Here is a 16,415-nt window from a genome sequence, read left to right as displayed (position 1 = left end):
CCAGCTCCTGCAGACCCTGGCAGCAGGAGGTAGTTGGCTACCCGAGCACTGGCAGGAGGCAGCAGGGAGGCCGTGGGAATGCGCTGCTCCGCTCCCTGGGAGAGTTGAGTCTCTATTCGTTTATGCCCATTGCTGATAAGTTGCACTGCAACAGGAACCAGAGTCAGCAGCAAGCCCTCGGTCCCTGCTGCGCTAAGGCAGTGAGTCTTCATGAGAAAAAACAGTCTTTGCCCCAAATACTGATTGCAACTCCTGTGCTTAAGGGCATGGCCATACCAGCCTCTTGCCGTGGTACAGAGGCACCTGGCAGCCCCGGTTGCCCTCTGTCTCTCTGCCCGCCACAGAGCTGAGGGATGGCGCTGCTGAAGTTTGGTGCCTGTTTTGGCGTTCTCCATTGAAAGAATTAAGTCATACAAAGGGTGGGAGAAGGAAAAAAAGTCTGGAAGCTGAAAATTTGTTCTTACACACCAACCCAGCTGCAAAGCCTCAGACCTCAGCATCCCCATCCAGTGCCCTTTCCAGCTGAACCACGCTCAGATACACGTGGTGATCCTTCTCCACCCACCAGAGGATGCAGATAACCTGCAGCTGCAGCCCTGAGGGGCTCAGAGGCTCACTACTGCTCCCCAAAATTTCCACGGGCTCAAGCTCAGGCCCTAAATATCCAATGGCTTGAGAGCAGGTAGAAGTCTGAGACAAGCGAGGCTTAAAGCAAAAAAGACCGTCAGCTGGCTTCTGGCAAAAGTCAATGGTAGGTGGAGTGCTCCTGAAGAAACAAGCCCCAGGGCTGGAGAAATCTGGGAATGGGTCCACAGGGTTCTCAGAGGGGATGGATGAGCTGCTGCAACTGGAGAGAGAAGGATGAGCTGCCCTCCTTGGAGTGAAAGCAGAGGGTGGGCATCCCACAAGGCACCCAGGGAGGGGGCACCTGCCATGCATTGGCTTGGCCCCTTACCCCCACCCCGCCCCATGGCTCAGCTGGGCTGCAAAGCCCCAGGTCCTTCCTGGCTTGCAAAATGCGATGACATCGCTCCTGGGCATGCCCCACCGGCACCAGGCGATCAGTCTAGCCCAAAGGGCTCTCCTGGCCTCTCCTCCCCACCAGCAGCATCTGATCATCTCTCTCTTCCCATCCACCCTCCACTTGTGGGGGTCACAAAGGTGCCCATCAGCTCTGCCCTGGCCCTGGCGGTGGGATGCAGAGGAACAAAAAAAAAAAAAAAAAAGCCCACTAATAAAAACATCAAAATAGGGAGGATTCCAGAACGGGAGCACCATGGTGGGTAAGCCCTGCAGGGACGATAGACTCCTCGTGAAATGTTGAGGCAGCATTGCAAAGTATGAATTGCACTGATGAAGGCGCTGTGTCCCCCACCAACCCCATGCCACCATCCCTCCCTCCTCTCCCCACGCAGCAGCTCTGCTACTGGCTCATTTCTGCACGTTCATTTTTCCCGTCTCCCCCTAAAGAGCTGCCCCACTTCTTCACGGGAAGCTTTCCTCCCTCCCCCTACCTATCCACAAACCAGGGACGTGGAGTAAAGAGATGCTGCAATAACCCCCGGAGGCAGCAGCTACCTTCCAGGCAACAAACCATGCCCAGACCATGTCCTGGCATCAACCACCTCCCAAAAAAATGTTCTCCCCCTTCGAAGCACCGTCCAGCCCTTCCAAGCACTTCAAGCTCCTTGTTCCCAGCTCAGCGCTCAGGAGGTCAAGACAGAAATATTGGAGTAGCATCCTCCCTGCTGAGACACATCCTGGCGAGCTCCAGGAAACACCGCATGCAGGCTGAAAGGAAGGCATCCCGCAGAGGTGGGCAAAGCCCCTGCATCCCCATCAAACTAAATCTTATACTCAAGACATACACCAAAATTCAAGGAATTCAGGGAATTTTAAAGCTACCCCTAACGCTGGGGGACTCTGAGCATCACCAGGGCATTGCTCAACAACGCAGCAGCTCGTTGCAGGGAGAAAGAAGGGGCCATGCAGCTGCCTTGCCAGCACCAGGACCATGAGTGCTGGCATCGGCTAGAGGCAGAAAGCGTCTCATCATGTATGGCGGGCCAAAACACAGGGGCATGCAAGCATGATTTCAGATCTCACAGTTTGTCTTCCCATGTTAATGACTCCACAGAAGATAGACACAAAAGTCCCACCCTACAGAGGAAATAATTAGGTTTATCACCCAACCTAATTTTCTGACTCATTTTCTTCCCCGAGCTTTTTCATCCTCAAGATTCAGTCCCCCTTCCCCACAGCATTATTTGCACTTCAGACTCTATGGCATTGCAAAGACATGTAATTATAGACACTCATTTATTTGTTGCCTGTGCAGCAGCCATGCTTTGGAGCCCCTCTTCTGGGCCAGGTCCTCCATTGTGCTAGGAAGCATACAAGCAGTGTGCAAGAAAACTATCCTTCCCCCCCCAAGAACAGATCGCAGCTCACTTCCTAATGACACCCGAGATTCACCCACATGCTGGACAAAAGCCAAACCAGCTGAGATGAGAAGAGTAGTGCTTCGAACGCACATCCATCTGTACGCACTCTTCACCCCACGGCTGCACACCCCAGCCAGGCACCGACAGCCCAGCTATGGGGGTGCAACTGCAGCAAGCCACCGCAGCACTTAGTGGGAGCGGTGTCAACCAAGAGGCCCGATAATCCAGTTTCGAGGAGCGGCACAGCTGATATACAGAGAGGCTGATTTGTAGGTTAATTAAACAGCCATATTCTTTTGTGAAACACTCGAGGCTCGATAAATAGAGGGAGAGTAAAATTCCAGCAGGAGCAGATAACGAACTGAATGAATCAACATGACAGGCACTGGATCCCTATCTTATTTATAGGAATTCATTAGAAGGATAAGGAAAAATAGAATGCGATAACAAGATAAAGCAACTCGCATTTGGAGAGGACTTTAAAAAATACAAAGTCTTGCAGGCGTGTGAGGGATCACCGCTGTTTACGTGCTACAAAGGGAGAAATCTTTCCCTAGGGTTATCCCAATAGAGAGACTATGCCCGAGGAGGGGAGTGCCTGGGCACACAGGGCAAAGAAGGGGAGGTAGATAACCCTGCCATTGCCCATTCTTCCCCATGCCTTTCCCAGGTAATTACTCAGCCACTCATGCTCTGTGTCGCCAGGCATAACCCAGGGCTCTTTTCAGCCTCCAACCTTTCAGATGTAAATGGCACGCTCCTGCCTGCACCTTCCGCAAAGCCAGTGAGGAACAAGGAGGGGTAATTTTTCCAACCCACCTCCAGGCTGGGAAGAGGTGAAGGATGTTTCCCAGAGTGCTGACTCGGCGCTTCAGCCTGCTGTGCCTCCAACATGGCCTACTGCTCTCCAGCACAGCAACCCACCCTGAAGCACAGCGTGCACTAAACCTGTCAGCACGGTCGGTGAAAAAGCCATTTCTTGCAAATTTGGCTCCTGGGACTGATGTTTGGGGGATCACAGCCAGGTGCTCCTGCTCTGCACGTAGGCATAGGCCACTTTGAAATACTGGGGTTTTGTCTCAAGCACAAGGCTGGATGCTTAAGCACTGGGACTCAGCTCTTCAACCCAAAATCCACAAAACTTTTACACTGGTTTCAGCTCAGGATCCCTTAACCCAGCTGTAGGACAGCCTGGCAAGCAGCTCCTTTGGCTGAGCAATGCTCAGAGAAGGTAATTCCCTAGTTATCCCTGCTGATGCTCTGCAGCAGGAGCGGCCAGGTAAACCCTGGCATCACACCAAAATCCCTGGTGCTCATGAATATGGCTCTGAGCAGCCCTTTTCACTCTTGTGCTCCAGGTCACTGATGCACTCCGGCACATCAGAAAAGCCTAGGACCTATGCAGTGTAACTGCTCTGCCTGCAGTCACCTTGGGACAGATAAAAGCAGAGCACAGCAATCTCGACAGCAATATATCTTCAAGCCAGGAGCCTCAAGCCATTCACTGACTGAAGGAGCTTGTGCCTGCACCTGAGGTAGCAGGCCTTGCAGAGCCAGCCCTATCTATGGCTGGGCTTAGGAGGGAAACTGCTCTGGGAGAAAATACAACTACTAAAAAGGCTGGGCTGTGCATGGAGCAGATCCTGCCTATTCTCCTATTGACTCCTGTGAGCATTAGTGGGGTTATCTGGGTGTAAACCATAGACGAAATCCCTCACACATCTTCACACCCCACCTCCCTCCTCATCTGTAAGCAGGACCGGAAAACACAGCCACAAAGCCAAACCTCAGCCAGATTAAACGTAATAACCACACTCAGAACAAATGTCATCCCAGAGTTTCTCTGGTAAAAGCCCCTATGAGTCTCTGGGGCACCAAAAGTCCCTTATCCACAGCAGGAGGAACTTGGAGACACAATTAAGGACAGGAAAACACCCCTGGCTTGGGCTGCGCCAAGGACAGCTCTTCAGACACCCCTTTTCTGTGTATGAGGCACATGTGCTTCCCCTTGCCCCCCATCTGCCACCCTGCAAAATAAGTTGCCGCCTAGCTGCGAGCAGGTGATTCCCACCCCAGTTCATTTCCTGGCCCTCCTCAGTACCAGCTGGCTCCAAATCTGAACCCATCCCTGCCTGCTGCACACCCACGCAGAAGTTTCCATAGCCCTCGCAAGCCCCTGACCAAGCCCTGTTCTGAAACAGGGATGTGTAACCGAGATCCCAGTCGCTCTAGGCTGAGACCAGAGAAAGAGTGCAATGGGCCAAACAGGAGATGAAGAGAGAGGAGTCAGCTCCTCCTGCCCGCTTTCTACCCCAGGGGCCTGTGCAACCAGTGGGAGCTTTTCTGCCGACTCCCCTGGGTCCAGAATGGGCCCCAGGAAAAGGCGGGAGGGACTGGATGGCTGTAGGAGCTAGTTTCCCTTCCAAGGCCAGAAACTTATTCAAGAGGTGAGGTTTAGAGGCTGCATTACCAGCCAGGGAAATCCCAGATTGAATTGAAAATGCCTGTCCAAATAACCCCCACCTTGACATCTTCCACCTCCCAGCTGTAGACCAGCAGGCACCGGAGAGCACAAGGGAGCCAAGAGGTGCCTGAGATGCAGGATGCGAGTCCAGCACCCCCTAATTCCATCTCTCACCCCTCCAGCTGCTCAATCAAATATAAAGAGGCAAGGAGTGCCTCTCTTCTGCCCAGAGCCGTCAGCATGGCACACCATCAGCCAGAGGAGGATCCCAGAGACCCACAGAGGAAAGCAGCATTTCCAGCCCCCAGGGAAGAGCAGAGTGACCGCATGGAAGGGAATCCCAGCACCAGCAGACAATGTAACCGTCCTCCCCGGCTGACAAAAGGAAATAAACCTAACTGAACCATCCACCTCCCTGCCCTGGCAATTATATTCCAAGAGAAAGGTTCAAAGCACTATGGCGATTAATTAAATCAAAAGAGCAATGTCAGCTTGCAGTCCTGGGAGGATCTGGCCCTTTACAGATCTCTGAATTGAAAATGCACATCACAGCATGCACAACATACATTTCCTACGAAAAAAAAATTCCTTTTTCTAGGCAGAAGCCTTCAGCGCTCAGGGGACACAAAAAGACACACACTGAGACATCCCTTGCACAGAGAGGGAGGGGGGAAATTAGCCGGCTCAGGTGAGTGTCACAGTACAGTTGTGCTCAGTTATTTCAGTTGTGTGCTCCTGGAAAAGCCATCAGTAAGTTCAAATCTGCTTTTCTCATATTGCTTTGGGGAAGGAGCGGGGGTATCTATTTTCCTTCCTTCCAACGCATCGCGTCTGCTGGAGAACCGGGCTCGAGGAAGAAATTCAGCTGATTTAAAGGGACAGGAAGATGGTCGGTCCGGAATTCATTCCCTTTCTTCCCCCCCCTCCCACCCCGGTACCCCCCACCCGCGGGCAGCAGCCAGCCGGAGAGCCGGGTTCCCCCGCGGGCAGGTGGGCTCTCACCTGATGAGGTTCTGCAGGCCCTGCTTACTGGAATTCCTCCTCAGGATCGCGCTGGTCATGGTGGCCACGGCTTGAGTCGCGGGCAGGGTCCCGCCTGCCGCCCCCTTCCCCAGCACCGCAGGCAGCTGCCCGCCCGTCTGCCTGCCCGCCCGCTCCCGCGTCCCCCCCTTCTCCGCCTTCAGGAAGTTCTGCAGCTGGTTTCCTTTTGTTTCTGCTAGCCCCCCTTCCCTGCTCCACACCCCCGGCTTGTCTCCTCCACCTCTACCTCCTCCTCCCCCTCCGCCTCGTGGAGGTGTCACGGGAGAATCTCCCGGAGCGCAGCCGGCGGCGGGTCCCGCAGCACAAAGCCCGGCGCTCCCCAGCGAGGGGGGCTTCTCCCTCGCCCTTCTCTGCTTTAACTCGCTTCTCTCCCTCCTTCGTCTTCTCCAGCCCCCTCCTCCTTCCCTTATTCAACCCCCCCCCCCCCTTTTTTTTTTCCTCCACCTTTACCGCTGCTTTCCCGATTACACAAAGCAACTTGGGAGCAGAAATCCAGGTTAGCAACTTGCGCTCGGTGGGCTGTAAAGCACTCCTGGTCCATCCACAGCAGAAGTCTTCCACGAAGGCCTCACCTCCAAACGGTCCCCGAACACCCGGAGGCAAACCAAGACCCAGATTAATGCGAGAGGGGCTTTGTGCTGGGAAACGCTGCACCGGAGAAAAATGTTCTCCTGGGATGGACATAGCAGCTGGATTTTGGGGGAAGCCACTGGCAGGCAAGGAGCACGCACCCTGCTTCTGCTCTCAAACCTCCCCCTCACCTGCTCAATTGACCAACTCTCCTGTGCCTCAGTTTCCCCAGCCACCAAAATGGGCAAGAGCAAAAAAAATGTGGCTTGCCTCCATGAAACACTGATATTTCAGGAGATTAAAGGGCATGAGTGGTTGATGAAGGACTAACAACATTGCCACCTGCTAAAACAAAATGCCCATCTGCCGTGCATTCAGAGGATTGCTCTTCATGCTACCTCATTATGGGAGCAGTCCTGGAAAAAAACAGCCTTTTTTCCCCTAACCTTCATCTCCTAGTCCACATGTGCTTTTTGGGGGGAAGAGATTTTCTGCTATACCAAACCAACAGGTGCCTGGACTTGTACCTAGCAAGTTCCACCCCATGTTATACTTGCACGTCATGGTGCTCATGGCATGGCCTGCCCATGTTCCCCTATGGTAAGTGAGAATATTCCTCTGGCCGTCTCCAAGATGGGAGCAGTTATGATGACACCACCCTGCTCAGACCCTCACCTTCCTTCTGCTTTCAGTCCTTCTCATTTACACATTTCCTTTCAATCACTTCTGCAGAAGGGTTTCTTGCCACCCGGTAAACTGAAATGGGGAAGTTATCCACGAAATATACCCAGAAATCTCAGTAAAAAGGAAGTGTATTAAAGCCAGATCAGAAGGAAGTGCTTGCTCTCCTTCCCACTGTCTCTTCATTTCAAAACAGTTTATTTTTTTCTGCAGGTATTTACTAAGCAGCCCCTAAGTGCTCAGGAACAACAAAAACCACTAAGCACAGACATTGCTGCTGGCTTCGCTCTGTGGGCTGCTCAGATGCTGTCACACTGCATTTTTTTCTTTCTAAATTGGGTAAGAAGATGCAAGAGATCCACCACAAAAGGTCTCTGTTGCTGAAAAAGAGCCTGTCCCAGCCCTGCAAGTGCTTACAGGAGTAATTAGGTTTAAGCACGTGAACACTCCTATTGACTTCACCGCAATTGCCCACAGAGTTGAAATGAAGTATGCACCTACAGGGTTTTCTTTTTGGAGAGAATCGGCCCAAACCTGCCAGTGACTCCTATGGTCTGAGCCAGCCAAGGGTGCAAGACGGAGGAGCCCTGGCAGACAGAGACGTAGCTAGCAGGCATGGGCCAGCAACAACTGGGGACTGGATGAAATCACAGCAGCACTCTTGTTTCAGGCAGAGATGCCAGGCAATTTGCAGGGAGCTGAGGAGGGGCGAGGAGGAATGCAGCTGCTGTCACCAGGAGAAGGCAGGAGCTTACTGGGTGTGGGGAAGGGAAGAGGCAATGGCACACCACTTCTTACCAGAGGCGAAATCCTCCATGTAAATGGGTAGAGGGGAAAGCTGTTGATTCTCCCAGCAAGAGAGCCTTGCCTCCACACCCAGGTTTGTCTCCTGGAGGATGCCAGCGTGAGCTCCTCATCTTGCAAGCACTTGGCAGACTTCCACCCCAAGCCCAGGACTGACTGCCTCTCAAAGACAGGGGCCTTCAATGAACAGGGCTGACAAAAACCATGCTTGGATGATGAAATCCAGGACCAGAGAGAGGTCATGACATTAGCTCTTACTGGTCTAAGGTGCTAAGATCATTTGGAAACACCAGAAGCGAAGCAGTGAGAAAAGGGGTCCCTACATTGCAACAGGGAGCAGGCTGAGCTCTGCATTGCTCTTGGGGAGAGAAATTCATGGTACCAAACTCCACCTGGAAAATCCTCCTGCCTTCACAAGGTGGCTGTGCTACTCGACCTCTGGGGAAGGTTTCCTGCCCTTCTCCCTGGCTTTCATCTTTGAGAAAGACATCAGATATGGCAAGAAAACTCATCCTTCCTCCAGCATCAGCAGGGTCCTGCAGGACCACAGGGAGAGAAGAGCAGAGCAGGACCCTCTTTCTAAACTCAGAGCTTGCAAGAAGGGAGGCAACTGTGCACTGACACATGGACAGAGTCACTATCCCCTGTATCTGTGGGGCAGGGAGCATTTAAACCCACTGTTCAAAAGCACAAAGGATGGGCCTAAGGGACCACAGAGAAAGAGCGGTGCAGGAGAAATCCCACACCATCACCCTGCAGAACAGAGGCTCCTTCTGTCCCCTCTTCTCCCTCGCTTGCTGCCAAGCCCAGGTGCATCAGTCTGAGTCACACCATGTATCCAAGAACAGTAAGGTCAGCATCAGTCCCACAGCTGCTCGTATCCTTTCACAGAAACAAACCTCCTGGTCCCACCAGGAAGCGGGTAGGAGTACAGCAGACACGGGAAGAAAAACAAAGAATTAATTCATCTGTTACGTTTTGGCACAGTTTAAGCTAGGAGAACCACCATAAATCTCTGCAGCGAAACTGTACCCCGCTACAGGAGCAGGGATGCCTGAAGCACCCAGAAACATGCTGCAGGGCACCAGAGAGCTTCCCAGAGCTCTTCCCAGCAGCAGGGGAAGCAGAGAAGGTGAGATGCCGGGAGGGAGCCAGTCTGTCTCCATCGCTGCGGGAAGGAGGGCGGGAGTCCCAGAGAGATAGGGCCGCACCAGTTCCTGTTAATTACACAATCACTCTGCTATGTAGGACTAGTTGCAAAATCAGTTGGAGGCTAACACATGGTCTAGGAAAAAAAGAAACAAAAAGAAAAAGACTCTTGTCCTGCTAGCAAAGAAATGCAGCCCAATTTTCTCTGATATTGCTGGGATGCAGAGCACTGTCAGCATAAGCCCCAACGTACAGTTGCTTTGAGGGCCACTCCTCTGCAGGCGCCATCAGCTGCCAGCATGGTTTCCAGAGGTCTATGCTTGCATGTCAGTGGTGGGATCCCACCCAGAGAAGATGTTCTCACAGAAACAGCCTCACCTCTTCAGCAAGAACTAAGCAGCCCTGTCTCAGCTGGACACCCTGCACTTCCACCAGCAGCCCCCCAGGACGATGGAGTAGATGAGGTCTCTCTTGTTTTGCCTTTTAAGTGATGCATCCTTCCCTCTGCCAACCCAAACCTCTCTCCCTATCCCGACACCTCCCCAACCTCTCTTCACCATGCACGTGCAACCCCCACTTTGAAACTAGCCTGGCAGACATCAGCACTTGCCTAGCCCCCTGGGAGGCCCAGTTCAGTGAAAGGGGCACACCAGTTGGTACGTCAGCTGTGTAGATGGTGTGGTTTAGACATTAGCCTGATGGATAGGGTTTGCTCATCTCACCTTCAGCCCTAATTCCCAGTTTGCTCAGTTGAGCGTGCTCTGCCAGCACTCACTTTTGGGCAGCCAAATACAGAGGCCAAAACAGGCAGCCAGAGATAATCCCAAGGAAACAGGGTGTCCAGCAGCCAAAAGCAGCACGTTGTCTCCTTCACACCAGAACAGCTCGTTACAAACTCCAGAAGTGTGCTGTCAGGAGGGCAGGGCATCTCATCTGTGCAATAATCTCAGGGTGCAGGGGAAGGAGTCCAGTCCCAATGATGCTCCCCAGCAAGCCTTCCTCTGCCCTGGCCATGAGTCAGAAGGGGACATTCTCAAGCGAACGCATGACCCCATGGGTGTTCAGGGAGGGGGTGCCATAGGCGGGAGCTGTCTTGACTCAGAGCTTTTGCCTGGCCCACAGGTTCAGAGGAGCACCATGAAGAACAGGTATAATTGTGGGCTGGGTCCAAAGAGTCAACAAACAACGTGTCATACTAAGTCTGAAGTACTTGGCTTGGGATCAATAATGACTTTTTTCCTATGACACCCAAAGAGGCAGAAATGAGAGGGAGAGGAAGCCAGGTCTAGAAGGAACATCCCTCTTCCTCTACCTCACCCTCACACAGAATGGAGGAGGCACTCTCCCTGCGGGGCATTTCATGGGTACCTCTATAAACCTAAAATCCCAAGAGTTTGCTTCATCTGCCAGTGAGAGGAGAAGACACAAGTTTACAAGCCCTGTAAGAGAAGATGGTTTTGCTCCAGGGGTGATACAAACAAGGACAAAGGATGAGGGGACCAAGGGAGAAGGAGCTAAAAGGAACATCTGAAAGCTGGATTTAAAAAAGGGGGAGGAGGGAAGCAAAGAGAGATGGTATAAGCATTAACCAGGCAGCCCAGCGTGGTTAAAGGAGATCAGAGCCTCTGATGCACTAGGTGCTGTGCAAACAGGGAGAGATAACCACTGCAGTGAGCTACCATCCAGGTTTTACAGACCAGGGCCAAGGCCAAGTGACTCAGCCAAGCCCTGGAGGAGCACAGCTGGTCCAGCACATCGAGCCAGCATGGTTACGGCAGCGTGCACCATATCTATATATTAGGTTAAATCAACAAAGCCATTGGGAAAGAGACAGGAAGACAAAACAATGGCTGCAGATAAGACACTCCCAGTCCACGCAGGAGGGTAGGGTCATTACAGGACAAGAGGAGAACTACTGGCCTGGAGGAGACCAGCTCCACCTCCTTGGGATGCCTCACCACCGCAGGGCCAAGAAGCAGGACAAAGGACTCCAGCCGGGATGAATAAGCCATAGGTGACTACTGCCAAGAGTTGTCCCCCCCACCAGCAGACACTGTAGGAAATGTCTAAAAAAGGCCTTCTTACAGCATCACATTGCCTTGTCTCTAATCTGCTCACCAAAGTTTGGAAAGCCGCTGAATGAATTTGAACTTTGGATGTCCATTTAAAATAGATGGAGTGGCGTTTGCTTTGGCTACATGGATTAGATGGACACTGGGCAGCTGAAGATGCCTTCAGATATCTCCTATGTTTAGTGTAAGAGGGGCGCAACCTGTAATAGAGGCACCACCTTCTTTCACCAAGTGGCACCTGTCTGATGTGTTCAAGCATCACCCAAAGCCAAGCAACACATTTTGTTGCTAGGCTTGTAGGATAGTACCACTGCGGGAGTACAGCCCTGTGCCCAAGCCATGCTGCTCAGCTGACCAGCACAGCACAGCTTTCAAGAAGTGAAATACAGCTTCTGCCCGATATAAACTTATTAGCTCATCTGCAGCTGGCTCAAGGCTCTGATGTAGCACCGATTGTGCAACACAAGCAGTTTTAGCAACCATTAATCCCTGCCTCACACTGCCGGGCTCGTTACTCCAGCTGGGGTCAGGGTAGACTAATGGATAAGAAGGAACCCCCAAGCATCATCTGACAGTTACTGCTTCCAAGCCATACGCTCACTTCAAGCTGCACCTTGTCCTGGGGAAAGGCATCTAGTCTCAGCTTGCCAGTATCCACCCATGCCTCTCTTACCAAGCTGGGCAAAAGATGGGAGCTGTCATGAAAGGGCAGGCAAAAGTATCATCATGTATCCAAAAAGCCTGAAGACCAACACGTGCCTCCATCAAGGCGGAGGATAGTCATTAATGCTCCGAAGTGAGGCCCAACGAAAAGATAAGATGAGCCTTTCTGCACAAGGGGTAGCTAAGGCTGTATGCAGGAAGATGGCAACTGGAGTGGAGAAGTAGCAGAAGAGACAAATGCCACCCCAAGGAAGGAGAAGCCCCACCAGAGCAGGGTGCACAGCCTGTATATCACATTCGTCTGTCCTTCAAGACAGCTCAGACACACTGCTGTCAGCTCTTGTTACGTGAAGTTAAGACACAACTGCAAGGAGGCACTTATTTTAAGAGGAAATAATTACTGCCAACAATTTTACTGGGGGAGAACTTTGCCCCTCCCAAGCAGCTGGCAGTCATGATTGTTTGGGGTCTGTCAATAGTTCAGGGTTTGTCAATGCTAATGGCTCCGGAGCAAGCTTTCACTGGAAGGAAACCGCTTTTGCAGCAGAAAAGCACATGCATGCACGAGCACAGAAGAAGAGATCATATTTTCCAAACTGTCTGGCAAGGGCTTGATAAAAGGCATTGCACATACTGTCTATTTAGCTGCAGCAAGCAACAGATACCTAGAGCTGGGAGAGCACCTTCTCGGTAACGCAGAATTAATCCCTCGCAAAGGATCTATTTTCAAAATGAGCATGTAGGCGAAAGAACCAAAGACTTCCAACTGATGGAAACTGGCACAGCTTTATGGCAGACAGTGGGATGGTGCTGAGGTACACTAGCAAAAGCATTTGGGCCTACATGTCTGTGCAATAACAAGAGAAATCCAAATAAACTGAGCTCCAAATAAACCAAGTCTTGCACATCTCAGACCCATTGCTCCCAGGTGGCTCCAAGTTTTTAGACCACTGGGTGCAGGTCATCAGTCAAGATAATAATAGAAGCCCACTGACTGCCTTTCCATTCATTAATAAATCCACCTGGGTTTGCTCATGTATTTTCCTCTTTACCCATGTATTCCCTGGACAGTTATCAGACACACCAGGCTGGTACGAACCACCACTGCTCCTTTGAGATAGGGTGAACCCAAGTAGTTCCTGGGTTTAACACTCACCCCATATGGCTCAAGATGGAGCTCTTGGCATTGGCTCTGCTTGCCAGCCCCAGCAGCCCATCCCAGGAGTGACTTGTTTAAAGCAGCAAATAACAGAAGATATTTCATCCTGCCTTGCTGCAAATTCTCCTGCAGAGGATGGGGGCTGCCAGCCTCCCTGCTCAGGCATTGCACGAGCAGCGGTGGAGCCCCCAGAAAGCCACTGCAGACCTGCCCGTGAGAAAGACAACTCCAAGTGCCAAAACCTGGGATTAAGACACTCCAGCGGCTGCCTCACACATCTGGTGTGTGTTAGGACGGATACACTGGCAAGGAAAACACACACAGGCTCCAAGCGGGGCTGGTTAACCCATTCGTGACTGAGCCTCTGTGGAGCACCCGGAAAGCCTGAGGACTGCAAGATAACTGGCCAAGCCTTGGGAGAGCTCAGCTCAAACCTCAGCAGTGGCCTGTGCTTCCTAGGTGACATTGGGAAATCAGGGAGCAATTCAGGTGCCTAAACATAGGTGTCAAGTGCCACTGAGGATGTCTTGGGTTATCTAAGACACCTGCCAAGGCCTGACAGATGTCACATGGGTCCAATAAGAAACCAGTTCTTCTGGGTACCCAGCCCACAGTGGGCAAGTCCTACAGTTAGGGCATCTCTTCCCCTTCCTAAACATCTCAACCTCAGCAGTCTGGCCTTGCAGTAGAGATAACCTGTCCTCTTTGCCCTGAGGCAGTAGGCCATTGGGATAGCCACAGAGCAACCACCATGGTGACACCCTGACCTTGGTTGGGCACTGTAGGTTCTGCTCTAGTACCGATCATACTGCAGTCATGCCATGCAGGACAGCTGACTTCCCAGCATGCGCAGCAGCTCCTAGGACAGATTTTTGACCCATACACCAGATGACCATGATCCAGAACACAACGTGGGTAAAGAGACCCCTGAGTCCCTATCACACAAGTACACCCCTGTGTCTTCCTTTCATTAATGTAAAACCTCAAGGTTTCTCCTTGTGAAGGGCTTGAGGAGAACAGGACCACCCCATGAGAGCCAATTTCCCATGCATTTGGCTTCAAAAGATGCCAAAGCACCTCCTCAGTGAGCCCAAAGACTCAGCCTGATGAGGAGCTTGTTGGACTCATATTAAGGGAACAGGAACTGCAGATATGGGAGGTCAGAGCTGCTGTGCAAGCTGGGTGTTGCCTTGGGCAGAGCAGAGCCCTTCCTCGCCTGCGCTGGGTGAGCAGGCACTGTCATTCCCAGGCAGGTTCGCATAGCTGGACTGTACTGGGAGGGCTGCATGTGGAGGATGAAGTGAGAGCACCAAATCCTTGTGGCTTTTTCTCTGAGCCCCTGAAGATCACAGCAGGTTGGCACTGTCAGTCGGAGCCAGATTAGAGTCCCAGGAGCCTGGCAGCCACCAATCCCCCTGGAGCCTGGGCAACAACTTTCTTCAAGCCAGGACTCTCACCCCCCCAAAGAAAAAGCTGTTCCTAATGAAACCATGGCACCAAGAAGGCCTCAGAGCACTTCCTGGCCAGGCGGTCTGCCCAGAGGCAAGTCAGTGTCCCAATGGAGGCAGCAGCCAGGCTGGATGAGTGCCTAGCTGGGAGCAAGCCCAGCTCTGGGGAGAGCACCAAGGCAGCAAGGAGCCTGCCCAGCCACCGCACAGACCCCAAAGCCAGGCACGTGGGTCACAGGGGTGATGGATGTGAAGAGGGGATGCAGGCAGAGCATTGGCCAGGGCCAGGTTAGCGGGGTCAGTGCGGGTCAGAGCAGAGGGGCCCAGGATCCCCAGGGCATGCCGAGGTTAACCACATCGCTGCTGCGGAGCCAGCCATGATACCTTCTATCCCTCCAGTTACTGCTAGGAAAAGGGCTTTCAGATTCTGGGAAAGGCCTGAAGCCCTCTGAAGCAGCACACCATAAAAAAACCCATGTGTCTGGGGAAGATGCCCAGACTAGGGGGGGTAGAAGAAAATCCCTCTTTCCTCCCACCTTCCCAAAGCAGCCCTCCGCACATCTCTAGGCTAAACTCAGCCGTGCCCATGGAGCAGAAGTCCTCCTGTTTCAGCTGCAACAAACCTGGGACAGCCTACGCAGCTTAGCCCATGTGGGCAGCACAGCTGCAAACAGACCCTGAGCTGTCCCAAGGCCAGGACCCCCCCCATCCCAAAGTGCCATCATATCCCCTGACGGCAGCTCTCCCTTGGGGACGTTTCCACCTTGGGGGATGCCTGGCTGCTCCATGGAAGTGGTAAAACCCTGCCATGCCCCAAAACTCTGCCTGGACATCTCTGCTTTCCTCATTGCTGCAGATTTATTGGTGCTGTCGGACAAATCAGGCCAATCAGAGCTCACCCCGTCATTGGGTCAAAGGATGCCTGGGCTCCCACAGCCAGAGGGGTTGGGTACCACAGGGGTGCAGGCTGGGTTGTGCCTCTGCCCCCCTTCCTCCAGAGGAGCAGGAGCCCCAGCACCACCCCCCACCCCAGCAATGCTGGTCTGGCAAAACCTCCTCCTATCAGCCCCCAGGATGCTTCCTGGGACAGCCAGCCCACCCTTCCCCACAGCCAGGTCTCTCCAAAATCCAGGAGCAAAGGATCCCCCCCAAGCTTCAGAGCCAGACTTCACCCCAAGAGTTTTAAAACAGCCAGCCCTCCAGTCTTCTGCGGTTTAAAAAAAGTTAAATTCAAATAAAAGCTGCTGGGCGATCCCCTACTTTAACACACACACCTCCAAACCCATAGCTTTACATTGCAAAATAAGCTCAGAGTCAAGGCAAGGCAAGTCAGGCTTTTTTTTTTTAAACCCAAGGAGAAAGGGGCAGTGAAGGCACCTGATACCTCCCTATAATTAGAGACAGTTCTTTATGCCTGATGCCACTGCCAGAGCACCTATATCCAATTTGGAAACACTAAAGTATTGCCCAGCTTCATTAAATTATCCATCTGGCCGTCCCCTGTTAATTTCCCTACTATTTTTCCAGTTTAATGAGCCCAGCTGGGTCAAACTGTGACCACTTACTCCTGAGCAGGGATCAGACATCCCTCCATCCCTCCCCCGAGGAATCTGGTGCACCGAGGGGTCCAAAGACTCTCCACATATCAGTTTTCCCAGGCAACCTCCCTCCAGCCACGGGTATACTTAGCAACAGCAGTCATCCTAGTAAGGACCCTTGAGACTCCTCTAAGGATCTGGAGAATTCAAGACAGCTGGGAATAGACAAGGCAAAGAAAAGCCTGGGGCTTGCTAGCACAGCAGAGCCTCTTCCCAGGCAGTGACCATACATGGGCTGCCAAGGGCTCCCTGCAGCTCATGGGGTGGGAAACCCCAGAAGGAAGAAGACAGGGGAATTTGGGAGAAGCCAGTCTCTCATCTC

General features: G+C 52.5%; 1 protein-coding gene across 2 annotated transcripts in view; it reads right to left on the bottom strand.

The window, feature by feature from the left end:
• The window catches only part of LSP1 (lymphocyte specific protein 1), a 50,219-nt gene that overhangs the window by 31,210 nt on the left and 2,594 nt on the right, over positions 1-16,415 (bottom strand). The window contains exon 1 of one of the 2 annotated variants that reach the window (XM_052810897.1): positions 5,911-6,283. The exons of the other annotated variant lie outside the window; for it this stretch is intronic. Within the exon in view, the coding sequence (XP_052666857.1) occupies positions 5,911-5,969 (59 nt within the window). The 5' untranslated portion in view covers positions 5,970-6,283. Of the gene's footprint in view, positions 1-5,910; positions 6,284-16,415 lie in introns of those variants that run through there. 2 annotated transcript variants of the gene reach the window in all.

Source organism: Harpia harpyja, chromosome 16, assembly GCF_026419915.1.
Source record: "Harpia harpyja isolate bHarHar1 chromosome 16, bHarHar1 primary haplotype, whole genome shotgun sequence".
NCBI classification, from domain to species: domain Eukaryota; kingdom Metazoa; phylum Chordata; class Aves; order Accipitriformes; family Accipitridae; genus Harpia; species Harpia harpyja.
This window is presented reverse-complemented; position numbering and strand designations above follow the sequence as displayed.